Raw genomic sequence first — 26,382 nt, 5'->3', positions numbered from 1 at the left:
ATTGCAGCAGAAGTTACATGCAGGAGTCATGCCTCCTGATTCCTCCCCAGGAGAGACTACATTTTCCTGATCATAGGGGAGGAGGCCTAGAATAGGGGTTCCTTTTTTTGATTGGGCACTCCAATGATCCACTTGTTGAGCAATACTTTTCTATATATTAATCTTCACTTTTAAATTATATACAGACCACCGTCAGTCAATATAGTAAATATTGGTAAATATTTGGAAAAAGTTTTCTTCAAATAAAAATAGAAATTTAGGTATTTCCTTTCTGCATCTCTCATTGATTTGCCTGGCGCACCCAACTCAGGAGACCATCGGTCTACACAATATACATAGATAGCTGTCTGAAGCTCAATTGAGATATAAACATTGACTTTGGCAATTCAGCTACAAAAAAAATTAATATTGACAGCTTTACCAAACAAAACTGTACTACCAGATAAGTGACATAAAGGAGAGAATGTGAGGCTTTGAAGCCAGGTATGAAAATAACCACAGAGTGACTTTAAGCAAGTTGCAGTTAAGCACATTAAGTGACCATTTATAGGCCATTATTAGTATCTCTTCTCTATCTGTAGGATGCTGTGGTACATGGGCTTCATATTCTGAAATTATTAGAACCATATGGTGGAGCCTTTGAAAGGTGTAGATTCCTGGGCTTGGGATTCACTGGTGTGTAAGAGCACAAGCTCTGGAGACATCACAGTTCTTGGCTCTGCCACTTCCTGAGGAGTATTTCCTAGGCAAGAATTTAACCTCTGAAACTATGTTTCTTTTTCCATAAATTATGAATAATCAAACTTCCACAGCAGGGATGGCATGAAAATTGTGTAAAATAATGTATGCAAAAGCAGTTTAAAATTATACAATGCTACAGAAATATAAACTTTTGCAAACTGTTCAGGGCTTGTTATGCTAAACATTACACTCCTTTGTTAATCTTATAAATTAAGCTGATTTTAAAATGCAAAGGAATGTGTTTTCCTGTGGAATTTCAGCCAGGTGACAGGCTGAGTCCATGCTCTTTTTTTTTTTTTTTTAATACAGGGAAACAGAGACAAGCTTATCTAAATTTTAGCCTTGTCCTAGGCCCAAGTTGAACCCAGAAGAATTTTGGAATATGGGTGTATCATCTCTGTTTCACCTTTTTTCCTCCTTTCCCATTTTAGAAGCTCAGAACTCAAATGCTCTATTTACCTTTTCTTGACAACACCAGTTCTTTGGGGGAAAATCATTAAACTCATGCATAAACTGAACCCCAATGTCTCTGAAGACTTTAGCAGTTTTCATTTTCCATGCTTTGTATACACGTGCCCATGACCACCTGGCTCACACGTCAGATATAGTGGAGCAGCCTTTACTGGGAGAAACTTGTAGATCCAGCATCAGTTGCAGGTGTGCAGGCCCCTTTTATTTTGCTCATTAGAAGCACCGTGGCACACAGAAATCTAGGATATTACAGTTTAAGAAGGCACCTGAACTTTTAATCCCTGAGGGTTGTTTTTGTTTTGTTTTGTTTTGTTTTTTTAGCTGTGTGATTAGGGAAGTGCTAACCCCTCCCCTGATGTGATTAGGGCCAGGATATAATAGCAACATGAAGAAAACTTGGTTCTAGTCCTATTTCTAGAGTTAGGTTTTGGGGCTGGGGGAGAGCGGTGCCAGCTTTTCTCCTGGTGTGATTGGGGGCTGCAGTTTAAACTTTGCAGTTGCAGCTCTAGGCTATGACGAGCGAACAGCAGGATTCTCCCCCTCAGCCATGTGATGGAGAAAGTCAATGCATTAAGCACTGGCAATAGATGCTTCATTTCCATGGAACTACACAGGAGGCAATTTACTCTTTGGGAGAGTGCCTTGAAAGGGATTTGTTTGAACAAGTTAACCCTACCTCTAACATGTATCTTCTGGGGGAGGGCTTTCTTAATTACTCTATAGGGAAGCCTAGCAAGGATTACTGCCTCCATTTCATTTATAAGGAGATAAAGACTCAGAGTAAATGCCTGAGATCCCAAACCAGTAAGTGACAGGGTCAAGACAGAAGGCCGTGCTTTCTGGCTCCTGTTTTACTGTTTCTTCACTACTTTAGAGGAACTTCAGAGTAGATGTATGTAAAATGTCACCCATCCCAGGGAAAAATGGTATCAAATTAGTAAAATGAATAACTGTTGGTGCTATAGACATCATCACATCATCTGAGGGAAGGGGGGACGTCTTCCAAGCACCCCTTAAATTATACCACTTAGGTGTAATTGTGTTTCTTTTTTTCCTTTTATTTTTCATTGTTACATGGCTGTCTCATCTTTTGTTTTTTGTTGTAAGTTCAGACACATAAATACCATACTGAGTGTGGTAGTTATTTTACCCTTACCTGACTTGTCTGATATGCAGTGTTCAATTCCTCTACAGTGAGGAGGTAGGTCATCTCTCATCCATCTATACAAAATTAAGATAAATTATTATCTTAAAAAAGTAATGAAAGTATTTTTTTTTTAAAGAGAGGATACTAAGCAACGATAGACAGTGAGGAGACATATAAGGGACCTACAGACATGTTTCTTTGCAGTTTGGGGTGTTACCATTCTATTTGCTGCAGCCTTTGATCTATCACTACTTTTATTATTTAAACTTTTCCTACCAATTAGATAATGTTACTCTGCTTATACCATTGCCTGCCTGACTCTCTGTTTTCCAGTTATCTTTTCAGCATAAAGGACAACTGATTCAATGTGCTATGTCCTAGGGACTCATTTAAGTGAATAGTTGGATTCTGTTCCTTGTACTCTGGAGGAAATAAATGGTCACATCTGGACTTCTATTTTTTGGAATAATGTTCATATTCACTGGCCTCAGAGACATCATGGGTTTTAAAGGGGGCTACAAAGTCACATTTTCTTATTGATCTGAATCTTGGAGCTGGGATTCTCTAGTCTCTCTTCCCACCAGCAGTAACAGAACCCCTGTCTTCTGCTTTATTGCTGGTTGGTCATCTAGCTTCTGTTGGAATAATCCATGACAAAGAGCTCAGTGAATGGCAGAACAGCTTTCAGTTTTAGAAGTTGTAATAAACTTCCTTGTTCTCTCTTACATTCCTGAGTCTTGTTCCTATCTTGATGTGCCATCTTGGTCTTGCTTATTTCTGCCTCAGGGAGGGAGGGTTAATATTATGTGCCCATTATACACACACACTCTGTTAGGATTTAGACTGTGCATTATCCTTCTTGATCTTTCAACATCTACAGAAGTAATAATAAGAGCCACAAGGAGACAGAAAGTGGTGGTGCTGGACAGATTGTAGTCTTTCATTGCATTATGCTGATGCTCAGAATAAGTCTACACAGCAGCAATTAGAAATATCTGAGGAAGGGACTCTTGTCTTGTATCTTCTCTATTTGTACTAAGCACTCATGGTTTCTTTAACTAAATTTGACAATTTCCAGGGTGCTCACCATCCTGGTTGCCTTCTTTTGATTGTTCATACCTTTCAGAAGATGTGATCTTACTGAAACCAAACAGAGTGCCCTTTGTGCCATACTCTATTTCGCTCTAGACTCATGCAGATTTAGGTTGACATTAGTTTTTTTGGGCAGTAACTTTATATTGTAGACTTTTATTGAATTTTCATGTTTCCAAAGTCCTTAGAGTTTATTCACAAGAACTTTTTTAAAACCAGATTGGCCCCATCTGATGCTTGTATCATTGAGTTTTCCAAGCAAGGGAGGTTAATTAACTGATTTTCACCAAGTGTTTCAGTCAATTTGGATCTTATGACTATCAAATACTAGCTTTCTTTTCTATTTTTATTGCCTAGAAACTTAATAAAATTTCACATATGTCTGATTAAAATATTATGTACACCATGAGAAAGTGCTTTTTTACTTAAAACTTTTTCTAGCTTAACATCTATTATCAGCAATTGCTGATAGATGGCTAAGCTAAAAATAGATAAATAGTACAAAGGTGGTAAAAATGACTTTGTATCTCTGGAAGACATTCTGGCATATATAATTATAATTAAGTGATGGTTTATGAAAAGTTTTTAGAAGCAAATTTTGGACTTTAAGCTGATATCCTTATTCAATTTCAGTTGTTTAAAAAGTTTCTTTCATTTTACAGAATTCTCTAAGCACACTAATAGTGGTTTTGAAATCATATCTGTGAATTCTTTCTGAATCCTGGGTTATAATTTGTCTAGGTCTGAGAATTTAAACTAATTAATAGTTAGTGAGTGTTGTTTCACTTCATTTTCATGTCAATTCTCTTTTATACAGGTGTTCTCCATTCTTTGGAAAGAAGATAATTTTTTAAAGCTGTCCATATTTTAATTTAGATTGATGGACACCGTGCCTTTCTCTCTCCAGAGGGCTGGAGATAGCCCAGGCTTTTTTTTTTTTTTTTTTTTAATCTCATAAACGTGGAAAGCAAGGAGACCCTCTCTCTATAGTGCTATCAGCTAGTGTTGGAAAGACCTCATTTAGGTCTTAGTCCAGTGAAAAGCTCACTAAATTCCTTAGAGAAACTCATGCTTTGTTTATAATCACTTTATTTTACTGGTCTCTCTGTAGTTGTTTCTGTTTCTTTCTTTCTCTCACTCCGTTTATTACTTTTTTTTCCCATAGAGTTATTTCTAAGATGAGAATATGATTTGGGATTTCTGACTCTGGAAAATTTAAGAATTGGCTGTAATACTACCCATCTTCCATAATTCCAGAACTTGTATAAGTAAATAATAGTATTTCATACCATTTTCAGTAAAATATTTTTAGTTTAATTTTTTAAGTAAAATATTTAAAAATATCAGCATTAACTTCCTGAGTGCTGTCCATCATGAACTTTAGTTCATTTTCTATTAACTGTTATTGTGCTACTACTTATTGAACATTTATGTGTGAGGGTATATTCCTTTCAAGCTTATTTTATAAACTTCATTTAGCTTTATAGCTGATCCCTGACCTAAATGATTTCAAAAACACAACAAAATTTTACTAAATGCTTACTAAATCATTGTATAATTTTCCATGCAAAGGCTGTTTTGGGACATGTGTTTATATTCCTGTATGGTAAATATCTTAAAAATTAGAAATATTCTTTTCGATGAAAGGGGTATTTAAAGAAGTGAATATGAAATTTAAGTGTAAATTTTGGAATTTAATTTCCCACCTTTCTAGATAAAGTCTGATAATTTAAGTTGAAAAAGATCATTTTTCTTTGGCTTTTCACATTAGCATAGGTGAATAAGCATGATACCAGTGTTGATGAATGTGTAATGGAATGACACTCAGAAGAACTTTTAAAGGGAATATAAACTTGTAAATTTTTTTCTGGCAAACAATTTGTTAATACTAGAGATTTAAAAACCTCTAAGCCCATTAAATAAAAATTAAAGATGTAGAAAAAATTAATAAGTTCATCATAGCAGTGCATAAAAATTTCTGAGGCTCATGTTAAAATACAGATTCTGTCTCTAAAGGATATGGCCTCAGATTCTAAATTTTTAATCACATATAGAGAATTTGAATCATTATGTTGTATGCCTGAGACTAATGTAACATGTATAACTAATGAAACACGAGGTAACTAATATCAACTATACACAAGTGAAACAAAGGTTTTACAAAAGCAATAGGGTAATGCTGATTCTTTGAGTAGTAAAGGTTTGTAAAGTTCTTTATAGAGTTCTTTGTGAAGCAAGGGTTTATGTAGTTCTTTATATACAATTCTGTAAAGAAAGTAAAAAATGCAAAGGAATAGAAAAATTCCTGTGAAGAAATAAAACAAACTTAATAGTGGTAACTTTTTCAAGGTCAAATGATAGGTTACATAATTTTTTTCTTTATACATATCTATATTTCTTAAAATTTTATGAGTAATATGTATCACTTTTATAATCTGAAAGATAGTTATTGTAAAATATTATTTTTGAAGGTACTTACTTTTCTGGATTTTCTACCTTCTCTGAGCACTTTTTTACAACCTTTGTTATTCCTGAAATGTGCTAGGGAGCCCATATTTGTGTCATGTTTGACTTACCGTGTAGAATATTGTTTCACCTTCACTTGCAGCTTGGATTTAAAGCCAGTGAGATCAGCCTCTGTGGTAGGGTTGAGGAGAAAGGGAAGATTCCCAATAGGGCATCCTGAGGCTGCATTTTACTTTTGGGTGTCCAGTATCATTTCATAAACCTAGGGTAGGGACTAGAAGTTAAATTAAAAAAATCGAGTGCAACATAGTGAGAAATGATAACCTTCAGCTTCTGGAGAGGATTTGTATTGTTATTCCTCTCGTTGGAAAGAGACGTATCTTACCTCAGTCTACATTTCTTCTCTAAAATCAACAAAAAGGAAATTGATATTAGTTTCCATTTTGGGTTTTACTTTTCTTCAGTAAACTTGATGGAGAATGCTGTAGTTTAGAATAAGGTCACAAAACCTGTGACAATAGTGGAACAGAGTAAATGAAGGCAATTTAATTATCTTATTTTTCTTTTGCCTTTCCAGTTGACAACCTTTGAAAGCAATAGTTTCATATTCAACCAGAAAGGTAGTTTCTCAAATTCAGATTTCCACACTCAAAATATAACATCTATTTTCCTCTGTCCCACACTCATGCAGGATGGGCACCAGCCATTTGTTGAAGGAACTGATTCAAGAACTGATTAAGAAAGGAAACAGGGTCTGCAGATAAGCCTTTCTCTGGATTTGAGTTCTATCCCTTGAGCTTTCACTTTCAGTGCATTTGGGGAAGTGTGTGTGTGTGTGTGTGTGTGTGTGTGTGTGTGTGTGTGTTGAAGTTGGAAAAGATGAGTATTTTTCCCCTCTCAGCAGTGATGAAAATGAAAACTTGTATTCTCTGCTTGTCCCATGAAACTCTTGCTGGGCCAAAGCCAAATTCCCTAAAGGGATTCTTTGTTGAGATTCCCTCAGCTGGACGAATATTACCCCAAGGACCCATGTTTTGATGTTTCTTTTTTCAAACACCCAATACTCCTTTTCTCTTATTGGACCAGCGAATCTACTCCATCTGTTGGCACTGTCCATTTGACATTAGTTCTGAGCTTCTTTCTCAGGTTAAAGGGACACCTATTTTGATTATTATTTTTAAATTCATTACATGAATCAAAAAGTCAATCCATACCTGTAGCTTCCTTTTTACTTTGCCATCAAATACTAGCAGTGATATTTATTGAAAGCTTGCTTTGTGTGAGGCAGTAAAATGAGTTACTTTTTTAAAAGAATAAGTTCATTTAAATTCCAACAAGTTAAATATTGCCATTATTTTTATTTTTTAGGTGAAGTGATTGAATTTTACGTTAATTAATTTGTTCAAAGGGTGTCTGGGTAGTTCACTTGGTTAAGCGTCTGACCTCGGCTCAGGTCATGATCTCACGGTCTGTGGGTTCCAGCGGCGGGGGCTATGTGCTGACATCTCAGAGCCTGGAGCCTGCTTCGGATTCTGTGTCTCCCTCTCTCCCTGACCCTCCCCTGCTCATGCTCACTCTCTCTCTCTCTCTCTCTCAGAAATAAATAAAAAAAAAACATTAAAAAATTTGTTCAAGGTTTCACATTAATAAATGGGAATGCCAATATCTGAATTTAGCTCTCGCTGAGAGCAGACCCTGAGTTTTTAAATACTAACCTATTTACCCTGCATCTTCACTTGGAAGGGAAGGAAAACAATGCTTCCTGATAACTCATTTCACGCCAGGCACTGTGACAAATTCTTAAGGAGAAGTAATTTTATTTAATTGTCACAACACTTTGTTGCAATTTTTAAAAATTCTGATTATCAAAGTAAAAGTGTTTATTATTATTTTTAAATTTTTTTTAAAAAATTTATTTCTGAGAGACCGCGTGAGCAGGGGAGGGTCAGAGAGAGGGAGATACAGAATCTGAAGCAGGCTCCAGGCTCTGAGCTAGCTGTCCGCACATAGCCCGACAAGGGGCTTGAATCCACAAACCGTGAGATCATGACCTGAGCCGAAGTCGGACGTTTAACTGACTGAGCCACCCAGGCGCCCCAAAGTAATATGTGTTTAAACAAAAATTTGGAAGATTCAGAAGAGTTAAAAGAGCTACAAAATTACTGATAATTTTACCAAGTAGACATAAATTCAGATAAAATATTGGCATATTTCCTCTGCTCTATTTTGTTCTAAATTCTTTTTTTTATACATATCAGGTCATATAGCATTTATAATTTAGCATACTACTTATGTAAGCAGTTTTTCATAGAAGTAAAACTCTTAAATGCTGCATAATAGTGTTATTTTTATAACATTTTCCTAGTGTATTTAGGCTGTTTTGAATTTTCCAATCTTAAAATAATGCAATGAAAATCTTTGGGTTTAAATGTTGGCTTAATTTTAGAATACTTCTCTGGAGTAGATTGTTTGAAAGAAAATTATGTCGAAAGATATATGTAGTTTTTAAAAGATACATATTATTTGGGGTGCCTGAGTGGTTCAGTGGTTAAGTGACTCTTGATTTTGGCTCAGGTCATGATCTCAGGGTTTGGTTTGTGGGTTCAGTCCTGTGTAGGGCTCCACTCTCTCTGTGCCTCCCATACTCCCTTGCCATGCACACATATGCACTTTCTGTCTCAAAAGAAATACATTTGTAAAAAGGTTTCATATAATTTAACGCTCAGAATACATATTGCCAAATCACCATCCAAAATATATTCTCAGAAGGTGTGTTGATGAGGATGCCATCTTCTGGAATCCTTACTGGATATTGATGGCATTTAAAGATGGATGGATATTGATTAAAGAAAAACATTCATATCTCATTTTTATAGTTGCATTTTTTTGGTTTCTAATTATGTCATTTTTCTCCAGTTTTATTGAGATATAATTAACATACAACACTGTATAAGCTTATGATATGCAGCATAATGTTTGATTTATAATATTGTGAAATGATTACCACAGTAAGTTTAGTTACCATCTATCATCTCACATAGATACAAAAAATAAGAAAAAAAAATTCTTGCTATGTGAACTCTTAGGATTTACTCTCTTAACAACTTTATATTACGGAACGGTGTTAACTATATCATATCATATATCTCATCCCTAGTATTTATCACTTAACTGGAAATTTGTACGTTTTGACCACCTTTATCCAATCTCCTCTTCACTTACTCCCTGCCTATGATAATCACAAATCTGATCACATATTCTGTTTTTTTTTTTTTTTTAAGATTCTACCTGTAAGTAAGATCATGCAGTATTTGTCTTTATCTGACTTATTTATCATAGCATAATGCTCTCAAAGTCTATCTATTCTGTTGCAAATGGCAGGACTCCCTTCTTTTAAATAGTTGAGTAATACTCCATTGTATATATATGTCACAATTACTTTATCCAATGTTGAACATTTAGGTTGTTTCTATGTTTTGGCTATTGTAAATACTGCTGCTTTGAACAGGGTTGTGCAAATATGTCTTCAATATGGTGTTTTTGTTTCCTTCAGCTATATTTCCAGGAGTGGAATTGATGGATCATTTGATAGTTCTATTTTTAATTTTTTTGAGAATCCTCCACACTGTTCTCCACATTGGCTGTACCAACTTACAGTCACACCAACAGTGCACAAAGCTTCCCTTTTCTCCAAATCCTTGCCAGGATTTGTTATCTCTTGTCTTTTTGATGCTAGCCATCTTGACAGGTGTGAGGTAATATTCCACTGAAGTTAAGATATGCATTTCCCTAATGATGAGTAATGTTGAGCATTTTTTAAAATGTGTCTGTTGGCCTTCTGTATGTCTTCTTTGGAAAAATCTCTGTTCCTGTCTTTTTTTTTTTTTTTTTTTTTTTGCAGTGGAATTGTATGAAATCTTTATATGTATCGGATATTAACCCCTTATGAGATATGTGGTTTGCAAATATTTTTTTCCCATTTTATAGGTTGTCTTTTCATTACGTTGATTATTTATTTTACTGTGAAGAAGCCTTTTAGTTTGATATAGTCCCACTTATTTTTGTTGCTTTGTGTGTTTATTAAAAAAGTCATTGCTAAGATCCATGTCAAAGAGCTTCTTTTCTATATTTTAAAGAATTTTATGGTTCCAGATCTTACATTTAAGTCTTTAATCTATTTCAAGTTAATTTTTGTGAGTTGTGTAAGATAAGGCCTAGTTTCATTCTTTTATATGTGAATATCCAATTTCCCACTACTATTTATTGAAGAAACTGTCTTTTCTTCATTGAGTATTCTTGACTTGACTCCCTTATCAAATATAGTTAACCATAAGTGCATGTGTTCATTTCTGAGCTTCTGAGTTGTTCCATTGTTCTATGTACCTGTTTTTATGGCAATACCATACTATTGTTATTACTATAGTTTTGTAATATAGTTTGATATCAGAAGATTTTGATACCTCCTGATTTATTCTTCTTTCTCAAGATTGCTTTGGAGTCTTCTGCATTTTCTTTTAATAATTAAAGAAATTTTTTTTCTTAATGTTTATTTATTTTTAGGAGAGAGAGAGGCAGAGACAGAGGGAGACAGAGTATCCGAGGCAGGCTCTGTGCTGATAACTCATAACCTGATGGGACTTGAACCCACATACTGTGTGATCATGATCTGACCTGAAGTTGGACCCCCTAACCATTTGAGCCACCCAGTCACTCCTCTTCTGTGGTTCTGTACAAGTTTTAGGTTTGTTTTTTTCTAGGTCTGTGAGAAAATACCATTGGAATTTTAATAGAAATCTTATTGAATTTGTAGATTGCTTTGGGTAGTCTGGACATTTTAACAGTATTAATCCTTCATTAATCCACGAACACAGAATATATTTCCATTTACTTGTATATGCTTTAATTTCTTTCATTAATGTCTTAGACATCAATTTTTATACTGAAGCCTAAAATAATGGAAACACCTATGGTGCCATTTATTTCACTCTGAAAATCAATAACTAGTTAGGTCACCAAAAGATCAAGAAAAGAAGAAAGGAGGGGCATCACTTATGAAGTATACTGTTAATGTTTTTTGTGATAATAATTTAAAAAGCCATTTTGTGAGTGTAGAGGGAAATTGATCTGAACAAATTGTGTCTCTTCTTATCTAACACAGTGGTTCTTAGAGAAGCTTCCGCAGTGGTAGAGTAAAGCTTTTAGGGTCTGAATGTCCTTCAAGAAGTCTGGGAAGACAAGAGGTATATACTTCCAGGAAGTCAGAGATTGTGCATCCAAGTTGCCTCCTTCTCAGGACTCACTAAAAAAAAAAAAAAAAAAAAAAAAAAATTGTGTGCCCTAGAGGGCAATCAGGACATCTCCCAGTGTTCTTTTGGGTGAGTCCTCAGGATAAAGCAAACAAACTGAAGGGAGGGGGAGACAAAGAGATACCTTTTCCTTAAATAATAATCCTGTCAGAGCCAGAAGTAGTTGAATGCTAGAAACTGATACTTTCTCCTGCAGACAGGACCCTTGGATTTTACTGGAGGTTAGACATATCTAACTAGAGTAAGTGTTAATGAATCTCTATTTTATGTTATCTTCCACACAATGGATGACTAATATGTATGTGCTAAATGAATGAATAGATAGATGTCTTTAGGAAGTCACTTAATCGAGAATTTCACCAGATGGTGTTTCACGTATGTAAAGTGGCCAGATGGGGATGGGCCCCATGAGTTTTCTCTTTGATAAAATTCCTGTGAGAATGAACATTATTCTCTGAAAAATTCCTGACATACAAGAAAACAAATCTTGGTGAAACTTTTTACATGTCTCAAGCTTAAGAGTCTTATTGTCTATTAAAAATTTCTAAACCAGTTTCAGTCATTTGTACTATGAAAAACTCAGCCTCCTTTGACAGGTTTCATAATGTTAATATCTCCTCTGATCATATAGCTATCCACCTTATAACAGAGCTTCAATATGGTGACGTTCTGTTTCATGGTTCCTCTCTACAGTCACTCCAAATTGCTTCCCACTCTCTCCAAATCACCTTGCTGTTTTTTCTTGTAATCACAGTCACCTCAGTAATCAGGGTCTTTTGTATTATATAGGGTGCTGCCTTACTCATTGTTAGCTTTGCTTAAAACATGCTCATCCAGGTGGATGCTGAAAAAGATTATGAGATGGGAGAGAGTATTGGGGGGGGGGGTGTTCCATGTTACTAGCTCCTATTCATTCTTGTCAGAGGGGGGAGACAACAGGGATGCAATATCCTATAGCAGACAGAGGAGGGGGACACACCTCCTGATATTATTATTTGATCAAACACTCTCTATGCTGCTTTGCCTAGCAATCTATTTGGGTGCTATTGATCATGGACTTTGGAATCATACTAACCTGGGTTCAAGTCTTGTCTCTCTGATTTACTACCCTATGACATGGGAAACTATTGAATGTTTCTAAAATCTGTCATTTCCGATAGCAAGTATTTTTTCTCTGGATAAAAGAAAGTTTTATCAGTCCAAACCTAGGGACACAATTTCACTTCTGCCCTCCCATCTTTCACATATGCAAGGCAGTAGAGGAGAGAGTGTGCTTGGACTCATAAGTTTAACTAAAATGGATTTTTCCCTCCACAGGAAGAATTTTCTTAGTAATCATTCATTTCAGGAAACCTGAAATCTAATGCAAAATCTGTAGTTGAAGTGCTGTGTGAAAGGGACTGAAAGCAAAATAGAAGCCAACAGGTTGGAATCAGAGAAAGAGGAAAATGGTATAGAATAATGTCAAAAGGGGCTCAATTCAAAGGGTAAGAAATAATTAAAGTAATTGCAATAATCAAATCGGGCTTCTGTGGGCCATTCTAGAATGCAGACATAATTTTTTTTTACACAGATAGTTTATTGTCAAATTAGTTTCCACATAACACTCAGTGCTCATCCCCACAAGTGCCCTCCTCCATGCCCATCCCTCCTTCCCCCGCACATCCATCAGTACTCAGTTTTTGTCAGCATTCAAGAGTCTCTCATGGTTTGCCTCTCTCCGTCTCCCCCACCATTTCCCCCCTTTTTCTCCCCCATGGTCCTCCATTAAGTTCCTCCTAATCCTCCTATATGTGCAAACATGTGATATTTGTCCTTCTCTGCCTGACTTATTTCACTCAGCATAACACTCTCAAGGTCCATCCATGTTGCTACACATGGCCAGATTTCATTGTTTCTCATTGCCATGTAGTATTCCATCGTATAGATAAACCACATCTTCTTGATCCATTCATCTCTTGATGGACACTTAGGCTCTTTCCATGTTGAACTCTATATATTTAAATTGAAAATTGAGGAAAAATGATATAAATTACATAGGAAATAAAAATGAATGGGTGGAAAACCTGCTCTAACTAAAAAGTAAAGTATGTGATATCATTTTAAAAAATAGTAAACTGGCAAATTTTGCAAAGGGACCGAAATACTATATCGCTAACATGAATAAAAGGGATTCCACAGAGGATAATTTGAATCAAATTAAAATAAATTTAACTATTTTTAAAGTACATGCTACATTCCTAGTTTAGACTGGGAATTGCTGAATTATCATTCAGTTATTTATGAACTCTCTTTTATTTTATATACTTGTGCTACTAAGTCAGTAGTGTAAGCTCCATATTGTACTTTCATTGCTCTCTGTTCAAATCTTCTGAAACAATCTTCCCTGAGTTCACACTTCTCTAGCACCCATATAGTAAAATAGTAGTTCTTAAAAGGCAAGCATTGTTTTTTGTCCCACCAGAACCATGCAACTCTTTAATGGAAAGTAATTAGTGAATTAATGTATTTATTTATGGATATGTGTTTTTATTGTGATATACCAAGCTTCTGTAATAATGTCGTTAAGTAGGGAGAATTTATGGGCCTCGTAATGTTGACTGAAATGTTAGTGTAGGCAATAAAATATTTCAATGCCGTTTGAGGGCATAAATTACTAAAGCTCATAAGCTGTATTTAAGTTAAAAAAGTGAGCAATTGAGGTGTATAATGATTCATCTATATTTTTCTCATAGGCTAAAATTGGAAGAAAAAGCTCTAGAGAAAACATTTAAAGTAATATGTAATGTTACCAGTGGTATTTTTCTATTTGTCTTCCAACAGAGCTATTTTGATAAAAATTCTTCATGTTGACTATATATTCATATTCCATTTTATTCTCTACTTAAAATACTGCCTAGTTCTGATGAGAAATTGAGGTGTTATGGAGGGCTAAATAAAGTAGGAGATTCTTAATATGCAGTTCTGATTACATCTGTGCACATCCTAGGTTGGAGAGAAATGCATGTTTTGCCCAACAGTAATGTCACTGGTGTCATTCATGAATTTGTCCTCCTGGGTTACCTGTGCAGTGAAGAAGCAGAAATCCTCCTTTTTGTTTTCTTCTCTGTCATCTACATCTTGACTTTGTTGGGGAACAGTGCTATTATCTGTGCTGTGTGGTGGAACCAACAACTCCACACCCCCATGTATACTTTATTGGCCAACTTCTCTTTCCTGGAGATCTGCTACATCAATTCCAATGTGCCCAACATGTTGTTCAACTTCCTATCCAAGACCAAGACCATCTCCTATAATGGCTGCATCTTACAGTTCTACATCTTCCTCTCTCTTTGTGCCACAGAACTCTTTTTTCTGGCCCTCATGGCATTAGACAGGTATGTTGCCATCTACCATCCACTGCACTATTCTACCATAATGACTGGGAAAGTCTGTGGAATGCTGGTGTCTGCTTGCTGGGTGGGTGGCTTCCTCTGGTTGGTGACCCCAGCCACCCTTATCTCCCAAGTTCCATTTTGTGGTTCAAATGTCATTGATCACTACCTCTGTGATCTTGGGGCAATGCTGGCCATATCATGTGTCCCTGTTCCCAAGACAACTCTGACTTGTAGCATTTTCAGTGCTGTGATAACTTTCATCACTTTGTTCTACATCCTTGTGTCATACACACTGGTCCTTCGAGCTGTGGTTCAGATTCCCAAAGGTTCAGGTAGGAAAAAAGCCTTCTCCACATGTGCCTCCCACCTGATAGTGGTGTCCCTATTTTATGGCTCTATCATGGTGATGTATGTAAGCCCAGGAGCAGCCAGTCAGTCTGGTATGCAGAAATTCTTGACCATGTTCTACTCAATTGCAACTCCACTTTTAAACCCTCTGATCTATAGCCTCAGGAATAAAGAGATGAAAGTTGCCTTGAGGAAAGTTATGTGTAAAGTTTAGAAATAATTCCTGAATGGAAGATGGCTTGGTGGGATAAATTCCTTTTCAGTCCTGTTATAAAAACTCTAGAAAAATTATACTTAAGAGTAAGAAAAGGAGCTAGATCTAGAACAAATGTGTCCATATGAGAATTCCTTAAAATTCAAAGCTTGTCTGCATGGTCAATTCAAAGCATGACTATGGTCAAGTTACTCAAATTGTTATTAGTCTGTTTTCCCAATTTTAACTGGAGATGACCTTAATAATCATATCTACATCATAGAGTATTTGGGATTAAGAAAAAAATTTGATTCTTGAAGGAAGTCTATGTAAAAATACAAACCAAAAAAGAATTATTTTTGCTACACCTCCTCCATACATTTCCTTGTGTTATGAAAATGATGGCGATGATTTGTTGGACAAAGGTTGATGAAGACTGTTCTGGTTCCAACTGAAAAATCAAAGCCTTTATTTCCAGTTTTTAAAAAGGACATTTTGGAGGTTTTTATGTGGATTAAATGATCAATCACATATAAAAGTGTTTGTAAAATGCGAAGTAGAGCCAAAAGATGAAAGCAATTCAAATGCCCAGCTATAGATGAATGGATCAACAAAATGTGATATATACAAACACTGTAATATTATTTAGCCTTATAAAAAGAAAGGAGGGGCGCCTGGGTGGCTTAGTCGGTTAAACGTCCGACTTTCCCTTAGGTCATAATCTCGCGGTTCGTGGGTTCGAGCCCCGCGTCGGGCTCTGTGCTGACTGCCAGCTCAGAGCCTGGAGCCTATTTCAGAGTCTGTATCTCCCTCTCTCTCTGACCCTCCCCTGCTCACACTGTCTCTCTCTCTCTCTCTCTCCTAGAAATAAATAAAAATATTTAAAAAAATAAAATAAAATAAAAAGAAAGGAAATTCTGGGTTGCCTGGGTGGCTTAGTCTGTTAAGCGTCTGACTTCAGCTGAGGTCATGATCTCACGGTTCATGAGCTAGAGCCCTGCGTCCGGCTCTGTGCTGACAACTCAGAGCCAGGAGCCTTCTTCACATTCCATGTCTCACTTCCTTCCTTCCCCTCCCCCACTCATGCTCTGTTTTTTTTTTTTTTCTCTCTCTCTCAAAAATAAATGAAACATTTAAAAATAAAATAAAAAAAGAAAGAAAATTCTGAAACATGGATGTACCAGCTAGTGACAAAATGACAGACTGTATAATCCCACTTTTATAAGCTTCCTAGGGTCGTCAATTTCACAGATACAGGAAGTAGAATGGTGGTTGCGAAGGGCTGGGGGAGTGGGAGGGGGAATAATTGTTTAATGGATATACACATTTTCTGTTTTGGAAGATGAAGAAATCTGGAGACCGACAGCAGTGATGGTTGCTCAATAGTGTGAATATGCTTAATGCCACTGAACTGTGCACTTAAAATATTAAGATTTGTTAAATGCCATATTATGTGTATTTTTACCACAATTAAAAATAATTTTGAAATCTAAAGCATATTACCAATGTCGGTTTTTAAAATTTTGATTGTTATAATGTTAACATTTTCATTATTTTCTTTTCCAGCAATACCTGCCTGCTGCAATCTTGTCTATGTGTGCATTTTTTTCCCTCCTGTAATGTTGCTGTTAGAGCTTTTTTCTCAGTAATTGACATAACAGATAGGATAGGATTTTCCCTTCAGGTTAGGAATATTTCTCTACTCCCCAACTCCACTCTCCAAGGTGCCCGCCCCTTTGTTTTGCTGTTTGAGGACACAGAGTGGTCTCAAGGAGGCAGCCATTCCCCTACCTCCAAGGGCCAACTTCTCCCTCTGGGAGTTTCTTCCACCCTAGTGCACATGATTGTTAGAAACTGCATTATCACTAGGGATAAAACTAAAGAAAGGAATAATTCGGTCCTGGCCTGGGTATTGCTAAGCCCACATGAGGTATGCAAACTCTTGGCACATGAAGGAATTTGCTCTGAGGCTGCTCAGTGTTGCCAAGTCTTTAGGTCACATAGTAGAGCCTCTCCTGAAGCTCTGAAATACCTCCTAGCTGATCTGACTGGCTTCTGCCTGGTATCAAATGCCTCCCTCACTGTAAGCCAGAGTTGTGATGAGCCTGACCTCAAGGAGGAAGAGAGCTCATCCTCTGTCTCTATGCTTTTATTTTTTTCAAGTTTTTATTTAAATTCTAGTTAGTTAACATATAGTATAATACTGGTTTCAGGAATGGAATTTAGTGATTCATCACTTATATGTAATACCCAGTCCTCATCACAACAAGTGCCCTCCTTAGTACCCATTTCCAACTCACCTCCCTCCATCAATCCTCAGTTTGTTCTCTATCATTAAGAATATCTTGTGGTTTGTTTCCCTCTCTTTTTTCCTGCTTCCTGTATGTTCATCTGTTTTGTTTCTTAAATTCCACATAGGAATGAAATAATCTGATATTTGTCTTTCTCTCTCTGTCTAGCACTACACACTTCAGGTGGACTTGATCTTACACACCCATCCCAGAAATACATAAGCCACACATACAAGCGACATGTATAATGTAAAATTTTCTACCACGCAAAAAATTAAAAAGAAACAGTGAAATTAATTTTAACAACCTATTAGTCCAATATAAAAATATTTTAACATGTAATCAATGTAAAATTATTAACCAGATATTTTGCATTAGTTTTTCTATACTGAGTTTTGAAAATGGGGCTGTATTTTTTACTTACAGTACATCTCAAAATAGACCAGTCACATTTTGAGTGCCAGTAGTCACAGGTAGCTAGTGGTTACCATAATGGACAGTGCTGCTCTGTGGCTTCTTATGTTCTTCTTTGTAATGAGGGTGGCTGTGGATGGGGTGGATTATGGTTAGTAGATTAGGAACTTTCAATAAGTAACTCGATAAATGACTTCTTATATTTTCTTTATTTGTCTCCCTTCCTCTTTGTCCTCTTCTTCTAAATGGAGGTTGAACTTCAAAATATAGCTTTTAGAGAGGAAGGAGGGATAAAAATCTGGAGGCATCAAAAGAGACCAGGAAGACTTGTTTGTTACCAGGGGAGTCAGATCATAGCCATTTTGGGAAAAGGAGCGCAATGGAGTTTGTACTGATGCTCTCTCTTCACAGCAGACAGTGTAGAAAGGTCTATGGGGAGGGAGATGAGGGTAACTTTACCAGGAGATGGTAGAGCTTTGCTGCTTCTCTTTAGTCTTGCTGATGGTGGTGTACAGGCCAGAGAATGTGTGGTCTTACACATGGAACTCTGGGGCCTACAAAGGCTTCTTCCAAGCAGCATACTTGGAAGTGTGTATTGACAAAACACAGATGCATATTATAGGATCCTTGTTCTAGAGAAGTTCTTGACTTATGTGGGCATAGGTGTATTAACAATTCCAGTGAAAAATGTTAAGAGAGGAATGCTTAGGGTGCCAGAGGAACACAGAAGAGTTTTGGACTAAGTGTAGGTTAGGGAAGTGTAGGTGGGAAGTGTCAAGAAGGGTTCACAGAGAAATTGATAAATCAGCTGAGTCTTGAATAACAAGTTGGAAGTTTTTTAGATAGAAGGAAGGGAGAAAGGTTAATGATGACATTACAATTGGAAAGTGATGCATATAGAACATGTATTGCTGAGCTTAGAATGAATGTGTATGTGTGGAGGGTAGTGGTCCTGAAAGCAGATGAACTTAGGGAAATGGGAACTTAGAGACACTAATGAGGTTGAACTTGATCCTGTAGGGGAGAAGGAAGTATTTAAGGACTGAAAGCAAAGGAATGATATAATCAGGTATGCATGTTTGAAAATTTCACATCTTTGTTTAGATTCTGTGTCACTGAGTGCCACAATATAGTGCCACATCTTTCATAAAACATAGTCTAAACAATCCAATTAACTTTAAGGAGAAGATGAATTCAAATAAATGGCATTGACTCAACCTTTTGAGAATTTCATGATTCCTCTTGAAAACACAGCTGACATTTCAGGGTCTTACAGAGTCAAGGTGGGAAATTTCTGTTTTACATTAACATTGTCAGAGTTTAAGGTTAGTAGTTTGATATTGCAATTGGGAAGGTGTTCAATTAAAATTGAATATATTTCATTGCTAACTGAACATGTCCAAATGGAAATTCTGAGCCTTTCAATCACCATAGACTCGAAACAGTGGAATAATCCCTGGGCTTTGACCACATATTTCGCTTGCCATCTGAGAACAATTTAAAAAGGAAGAATAACAATGTTAGTAACAACAGCAACTCCTTTACATTGTGTCAAGCCCTATGTTTTGTAGTATATTTCCGCAGAGGCTTTTTGCTCTTGCATATTGAAGGTATGACAAAGTCTGTGTTAAGTGTTATACAGTTCTTATAAGCCAGGAGAAATTATTCTTTGTAAAGAGGTTAAAAAGCTGTGTGCTAGAATATGGAACCCATCTTGAGATTAGACTATAAAAATTCTTGAGGCACCTTGGTGGCTCAGTTGATTAAATGTCTGACTTTGGCTCAAGTTATGACCTCACTGTTCATGGGTTCAAGCCCTGCATTGGGCTCTGTACTGACAGCTCAGAACCTGGAGCTTGCTTCAGATTCGGTGCCTTCCTGTCTCTCTGTCCCTCCCCCGCTCACACCGTTTCTCAAAAATAAACTCAAAAGCATAATAAAAATTAAAAAAAATTCTCCAAAAACTGTGTGATTTGTAAGATGTGTGAGAGTTCTAAGAGTAATAACCTGGTTTAGTAACAGATCTAGTGAGTTCTAAAGAATCTAATATCCCTCAAATGTGCTATTAAAATAGCAAGAGAGCTAGGTTGGTTCTATGATGGTGTGTGGACAGTTAATACAATTCCCCAGGAATTCGTTCAGTATGGTGATTAGCTTTGTGTTCTTGAGAATGTAGATTGTAGGTTTGAAGGGTAGAAATTGGGTCACCTTGGATGAAAAAAGTCTTTAGGATATGTTCCATATTCTTTCAGTTGACATTGACACATATCATAATGGAGGCATAAAATAGTGTTGTTATATTCATTTATAAGGCCCACTTTGCAGAACTAGGCCAGTAGTACAGTATGAAAAGCTAGGCCTTGCTATTAAGGACAGAGAGAAAAGTAACAGTGATGAAGAAAGCTCTGAAATGTCTTTGGAGGGAAATGTGGCCACATTGACCTAAATCTAAAATGAAGTTACTCTATGACTCACAATTTTTATTTCCCAGGATTTATCCTTCATAAACGTTGTTTTTTAATTTGTGCTATTTTAGAATTAGAAAATTGAAGGGAATAAGCCCACAAATTTATGCATTTTAATATAGTCACCCACAGATTTTCTTTTTTTAATAGTTTATTTTTGAGACAGAGAGAGACAGAGCGTGAGTGGGGGAAGGGCAGAGAGAGAGGGGGACACAGAATCTGAAACAGGCTCCAGCTCTGAGCTGTCAGCACAGAGCCTGATTCGAGGCTCGAACCCTGGAACCGTGAGATCTGACCTGAGCCAAAGTCGGACGCTTAAATGACTGAGCCACCCTGGTGCCCCCAGATTATTTTCTTGACATTTATCAAAAAGTAAATATTTAATTCAATTAGTCACATTATTCTCCAAACAACCTTATTTTTTAGTGGATCAAATATGAAAAGTGTTGGGGCACTTGGGTGGCTCAGTCAGCTAAGTGTCTGGCTCTTGATTTTGGCTCAGGTCAGGATCTCACTGCTGTGAGATCAAGCCCTGCATGGGACTCTGCACTGTCAGTGCTCATGATCGCTCTCTTTCTCTCTCTCTCTCTGTGTCTCTGTCTCTTTTTTAAAATAAATAAATAAAACTTAAAAAAATGTAAAAATAAATATGAAATGTGTTTACTGCTTACTTAAAATCCACATGGGTATTCCTGATTGACAGATGATTGTTTTTCAAATGATGATTCTGGAACTCAAGGTATTTTCCATCCTTGCCTTCATCACCTTCAAAACCTAGCTTCCTAGGTCAACATACTTAATTATATCTAAGACCATCAAGGACCATGCCTGGATAAAGCTTAAAGTGTTACACATTAATTTGAATTACATTCTACTAACTAGAACTCAGTTACATGAGCACATGTATCTACAGGAAGGCTTAAAAATGTATTCATGATTTGAAGAAGAGGAAATGAATTTGTCTCTGTCACAGAAACAGTGTCTTAACTTCTTAGTTGGCCAACATCCATTGTATTTGATCTACATGTAGAGATAAGGAGTTGGAAAAGAATGGGGATGGCTAGTTCTATGGATGTTTAAAAATAGGCTGAATCAGGATATAGCGGACAGGATCTTTATACTGTCATTTGGACAACAGGAATGGAGACTCTAGGTTGAACAAAGTTTGAAAGTAATGGTGCATCTCATGTCAAACAATTTTGTTAGCTAAGAAGTAATTTATTCTTAGTTAAGCATCCGACTCTTGATTTCAGCTTGGATCATGATCTCAGAGTTCCTGATTACAAGCCCTGCATTGGGCTCTGTGCTGAGAGCATGGAGCCTTCTTGGGATTCTCTGTCACTCTATGCCCCTCCCCATTGGTACACACTCCCTCTTGCTCTGTCTCTCAAAAATAAACATTAAAAGAAAGTAATTTATTAAGGTAGGAGAGGGAATTCTGGAAGGAATACTACTGTGTTAGCTTGGATATGTGTGTGTATGTGTAGGTACATATGTGTGTTTGTGAGTGCACCTATGTATGTGTGCACATTCACGTAGTTTTCATCTCCAATATGATGATCATTGAAGATGAAACATGCTCAAGTCTGTGTGATGCACATTAATTGCCTCTATTGCTCCTGGGGTTGGGCTCTCCAGAGATAGGCTTCAGAGTCTGGAAAGGATAAAGGAATGGGGGATGGAAAGATTTGTGGCCTGTTTTATTCTCTGAGTGAACCCTGAAAGGGATCTTTGTAAAGAAAGGAATCAAAAAGTGTTCTACCAAGGAGCTGACATCTCTGACTTCTGGGATGCATTGGAATAAGTAGGTCTGGGCATATGGAACAATAACTTCTTTCCTGTGTCTTAATGTCCATCTTGTTTTATATACTGATATGAAAATGGAGCAAAATTTTCATGATTATTTTCCTTTGCAAACGCCAGTCCTATTATATAAACCATATTAGACTTGGGATTAACGAAATGTTTTTGTCAAATTATCATTTTGTCTTTGCAGGTCATCTTCAAAAGAACTATTCTTTTTGGGAAGGAGGTTTTTCTAAGTTTCTAGTTTCTTTTTCTTTTTTTATATTACATGGAAATACTTTATTTTTAAATCTTTTTTTTTTAAGTGTTTCAAGTTTCTATTTAAATTCTGGTTAGTTAAAATACAGTATAATATTGGTTTCAGGAGTAGAATTTAGTGATTCATTACTTACATATAATACCTAGTGCTCATCACAAGTACCCTCCTTAGTACCCATCACCCATTTAGCCCATCTCCCACCCACCTTCCTCCATCAACCCTCAGTTTGTTCTCTATAGTTAAGAGTCTCTTATAGTTTGCCTCCCTCTCTCTCGTTTCTCTTTGCCCTGTTGTGTTCATCTGTTGAAAGGACTATATTCTTAGCCTACAGGAAAAGGGATCAAAGTCTTAAAGACTTTGGCAACAATTTAATTTTTTAATGTTTTATTTATTTCTGAGGGAGAGAGAGACAGCGTGAGCAGGGGAGGGTCAGAGATAGAGGGAGATACAGAATCCAAAACAGGCTCCAGGCTCTGAGCTGGCAATCAGTACAGAGCCTGATGTGGGGCTCAAACCCACAAACTGTTAGATCATGACCTGAGCCAAAGTCAGATGCTTAACAGACTGAGCTACCCAGGCACCCCAGACTTTGGCAACAATTTAGATGACTTGTTTACTGTTCTCTTTCACGCAGGTGACAATATAGCAGATCAACTCCCATTGTGTGTGGCTTGTAGGAAAGGAAAACTTTGTATGTGGAGGCTAATTTATTTAATGAAATATAATACTCAGACTCAAAAGAGTCAAAAAGAAAACAGGGGACTGGGGAATCAAGTGGGTTCAGAGAGACTCAAAGGCCAGAAAAGGAACACTCGTCTTCAGCCTGTTGACTGTGGGATTGTTGTGTTGAGAGTGGCTCTCTCCTGTGAGGCATCCCAGGTGAGAGGACAATCAGAAGAGATCTAAAGAGTATTACTGTGGCAAATGGTCTCTCTTTTCTGTGTCTTCTCACCTCCTTGAGCAGCATTTCATTACCTGTACTGATTTTAAAGATCAGGAGGTTTAGGTTCTACCACTGTACATCTCTTGAATCCATTCCTGGAGTCTTTTTGCTCTTATACATTATCTTAGGTCAGGGTCTTCAGGGTTTTGCTTTGGGTTACTGAAATAGCTTTCTAATAGTTTACTGCTTAAGTCATTACCCTCTAATTGTCTTGCAAATGTAGCTTCCATAAACCTTTGATCCTTGTATTCTTCTACTAATCTAATCTTCTGCTAATTCTTCTATTAATTCAATTGTTTTACATTGACTAGCAAATGAAGCCTGAGTTAGACTGGCAGTGAGTGAGTCTTCTGCCACGTGGCCCCATCTGTGAAAGTTGTATTTCACCATTCCTTAACAAGTACTCAAATTTTCACTCTAATGGGCTTTTCCCTAAACATGTCATATAGCCAAATCTTTTCACATTATTATTATATGAGATTAATGTTCTGCATCCATCACTGCCCTTTTATTAAGGTCTATCTTCCTCTCAAAGCCTTTCCTTATTTTTTCCAATTGAGTGTAATCATGTCTCATGACAAGAAAATATTTTGTTCTGATTTGTCATATGCTGTTGTTATAGTGTCAGTGGCAGCACCATGATATAGGTGGAGGGATGCTAACATCACTCCATATTCTCTCTATGAATTTCCCACAAATAAACATACAGTCTAAGTAAAAACAGTTTCCTTTCTATGCAAATGCAATTCCAAGTAAATCTCCTTAGGTCTCTTCCAATCGGATTTAAGCTCCTAAACACCTTTTATATAGAAATTCTGGAGCCATGAATGTATTGTTTGAAGTTGCTTTGAACAGAAGATACTTGACATAAGTTCCAAAAGAGCAGGGACTCTGCATTTTTATTCATTGCTTTTTTGCTATCTCCTAGAACAGTGCCTGGCAATAATATGTGCAAAATAAATGTTTATTGAATAACTGAGAGAGGAAAAGAGATGAAAAGGAAAGAACAACTCACCCTTCTAAAGGGAAGATAGTAATACCACAAGCCTGAATTGAGGAAAATAAACATATATCTTTTCACCAGGAAGAAGAAAGAAGAAAAATGGTGTAAATATTTTTGTGGTTCTTATGATCTCTGTAACTACCACAGGTCACACTAATAGGACTGTGGAAACTACTAATATCTCTGGGTCGTGAGTCAGTTCATCCTCCTGGGTTTCCCATGCTGCAGAGAGATCCAGATCCTCCTCTTTGTCATCTTCTCCCTCATCTATTTTCTGACTCTCATGGGGAATGCATCCATCATCTGTGCCATGTGGTCAAGCCGGAAACTCCACACACCCATGTCCATCCTCCTGGCCAACTTCTCTTTCCTGGAGATCTGCTATGTCAGTTCTGATGTGCCCAAAATGTTGGCCAACATCATCTCCCAGACCAAGAGTATCTCCTATGCTGGCTGCTTGCTCCAATTCTACTTCTTCTTCTCCATGTGTGCCGCTGAGGGCTTATTTCTTTTTCTTTCTTTTTAACATGTTTTAATTATTTTTAAGAGAGAGAGAGAGAGTGTGTGAGCAGAGGAGGGTCAGAGAGAGAGGGAGAATATGAAACAGGTTCCAGGCTCTGAGCTGGCTGAAAGCAAAGAGCCCGATGTGGGCTCAAACCCATGGACCGCAAGATCATGACCTGAGCCGAAGTCGGACGCTCAACCAGCTGAACCACCCAGGAGCCCCACTGTGGGCTTATTTCTGTCAGTGACGTCTTTTGATTGATTTCTTCCCATTTGTAGATCTTTGCACTATGCCACTGTAATGACCCACTGCCTATGCACTCAGTTAGTGGTCTTCTGCTGGGTAGGGGATTTTCTCTAGTTACTGACTCCTTTGATTCTAATATCTCAGGTGCCTTTCTGTGGTCCAAACACCATTGACCATTTTCTCTGTGATCTTGCACCTTTGCTGGCATTGTCCTGTGCTCCAGTATCTGAAGTTACTCTAATTTGTGGTATCATTAGCTCTCTCATCATCTTTTTCACTTTACTGTACATCCTTGGTACTTACTTCTGTGTCCTGAGTGTGGTGTTACAGGTGCCCACAGGCTCAGGAAGGCATAAGGCTTTCTCTACTTGTGCCTCCCACCTGATTGTGGTATGTCTGTTCTATGGTTCAGTCGTGGTGATGTATATTAGCCCAGGATCTGGGGACTTTCCTGAGATGCAGAAATTTGTGACCTTGTTGCTTTGGCAACCCCATTCTTTAATCCTTTGATTTACAACTTCCAGAACAAAGATATGAAAGAGGCACTAAAAAAATTCTGAATGTGTTATTATGGGAAATCTCTAAAGGATTCAAAAGTTGAATTTAGTATACTGCATGTTTAGGAGGATGGAAGGTAACAAAAATGAGATTATGTTTTTTTCCCCTTCATTTTATTTTATTTTCATATATTGGGGAGATGAGTTTTAAAAATTCACTGAACTCATGATTTAAGTCTCAGGAAGTTATTGCTCTTATGTTACAGGTATGTCTGTACCTTAGATACATTTATTTTGAAATACAGTTTGGTAAGAATTTCATGTGTTCCTCTATAATTGAGTTTCTAGTTTCTTTTGGTTTTAGTTAAATACTACTTGATGTCTGAACATTTTCAAATTCTGCTTTCCTCAAAGCCAGTTGTTCTTTTCTAGAGCATAACAAATGTATTGCAAACACACACATCATTTACCAATAATTATACATAATTAACCAGTTTTTTTAAAAAACCCTTAACAACAGGAGCAATTTTAAACTATCTTAAGAAAAGGTTTTATTTATTTTTGAGAGAGCAGAAGCGGGGAAGGGGAAGAGAGAGAGTGTGACAGAGGATCCAAAGCAGGATCTGCACTGACAGCAGTGAGCCCAGTGTAGGGCTTGAACTCATGAACCATGAGGTATGACCTGAGCTGAAGTTAGATGCTCAACCAACTAAGCCACTCAGGTACCCCTCAGGGTAGTAAAGTAGTAGTAAAGCACTACTTTTGTATATTCCATAATTCTAAGTATGGTTTTGGGCACCAACAAGGGTCCT

The 26,382-nt window shown here is 37.0% G+C and overlaps 1 protein-coding gene and 1 pseudogene across 1 annotated transcript; both read left to right on the top strand.

Moving 5' to 3' along the window:
- Positions 1-14,223: 14,223 nt before the first annotated feature.
- On the top strand, positions 14,224-15,162 carry LOC120223745 (olfactory receptor 11H6-like). Its single transcript, XM_039221972.1, has one exon. It carries the CDS (start codon positions 14,224-14,226, stop codon positions 15,160-15,162), a length of 939 nt encoding a protein of 312 aa, XP_039077903.1.
- Positions 15,163-18,289: 3,127 nt separating this feature from the next.
- On the top strand, positions 18,290-25,633 carry LOC120223728 (annotated as a pseudogene).
- Positions 25,634-26,382: the final 749 nt, after the last annotated feature.

Source organism: Hyaena hyaena, unplaced genomic scaffold, assembly GCF_003009895.1.
Source record: "Hyaena hyaena isolate Hyena2069 unplaced genomic scaffold, ASM300989v1 scaffold_1042, whole genome shotgun sequence".
Taxonomy (NCBI): domain Eukaryota; kingdom Metazoa; phylum Chordata; class Mammalia; order Carnivora; family Hyaenidae; genus Hyaena; species Hyaena hyaena.
This window is presented reverse-complemented; position numbering and strand designations above follow the sequence as displayed.

Coding starts and splice junctions, on each gene's coding strand:
- LOC120223745 (XM_039221972.1), top strand. CDS start 14,224: ATGCATGTTTTGCCCAACAGTAATGTCACTGGTGTCATTCATGAATTT.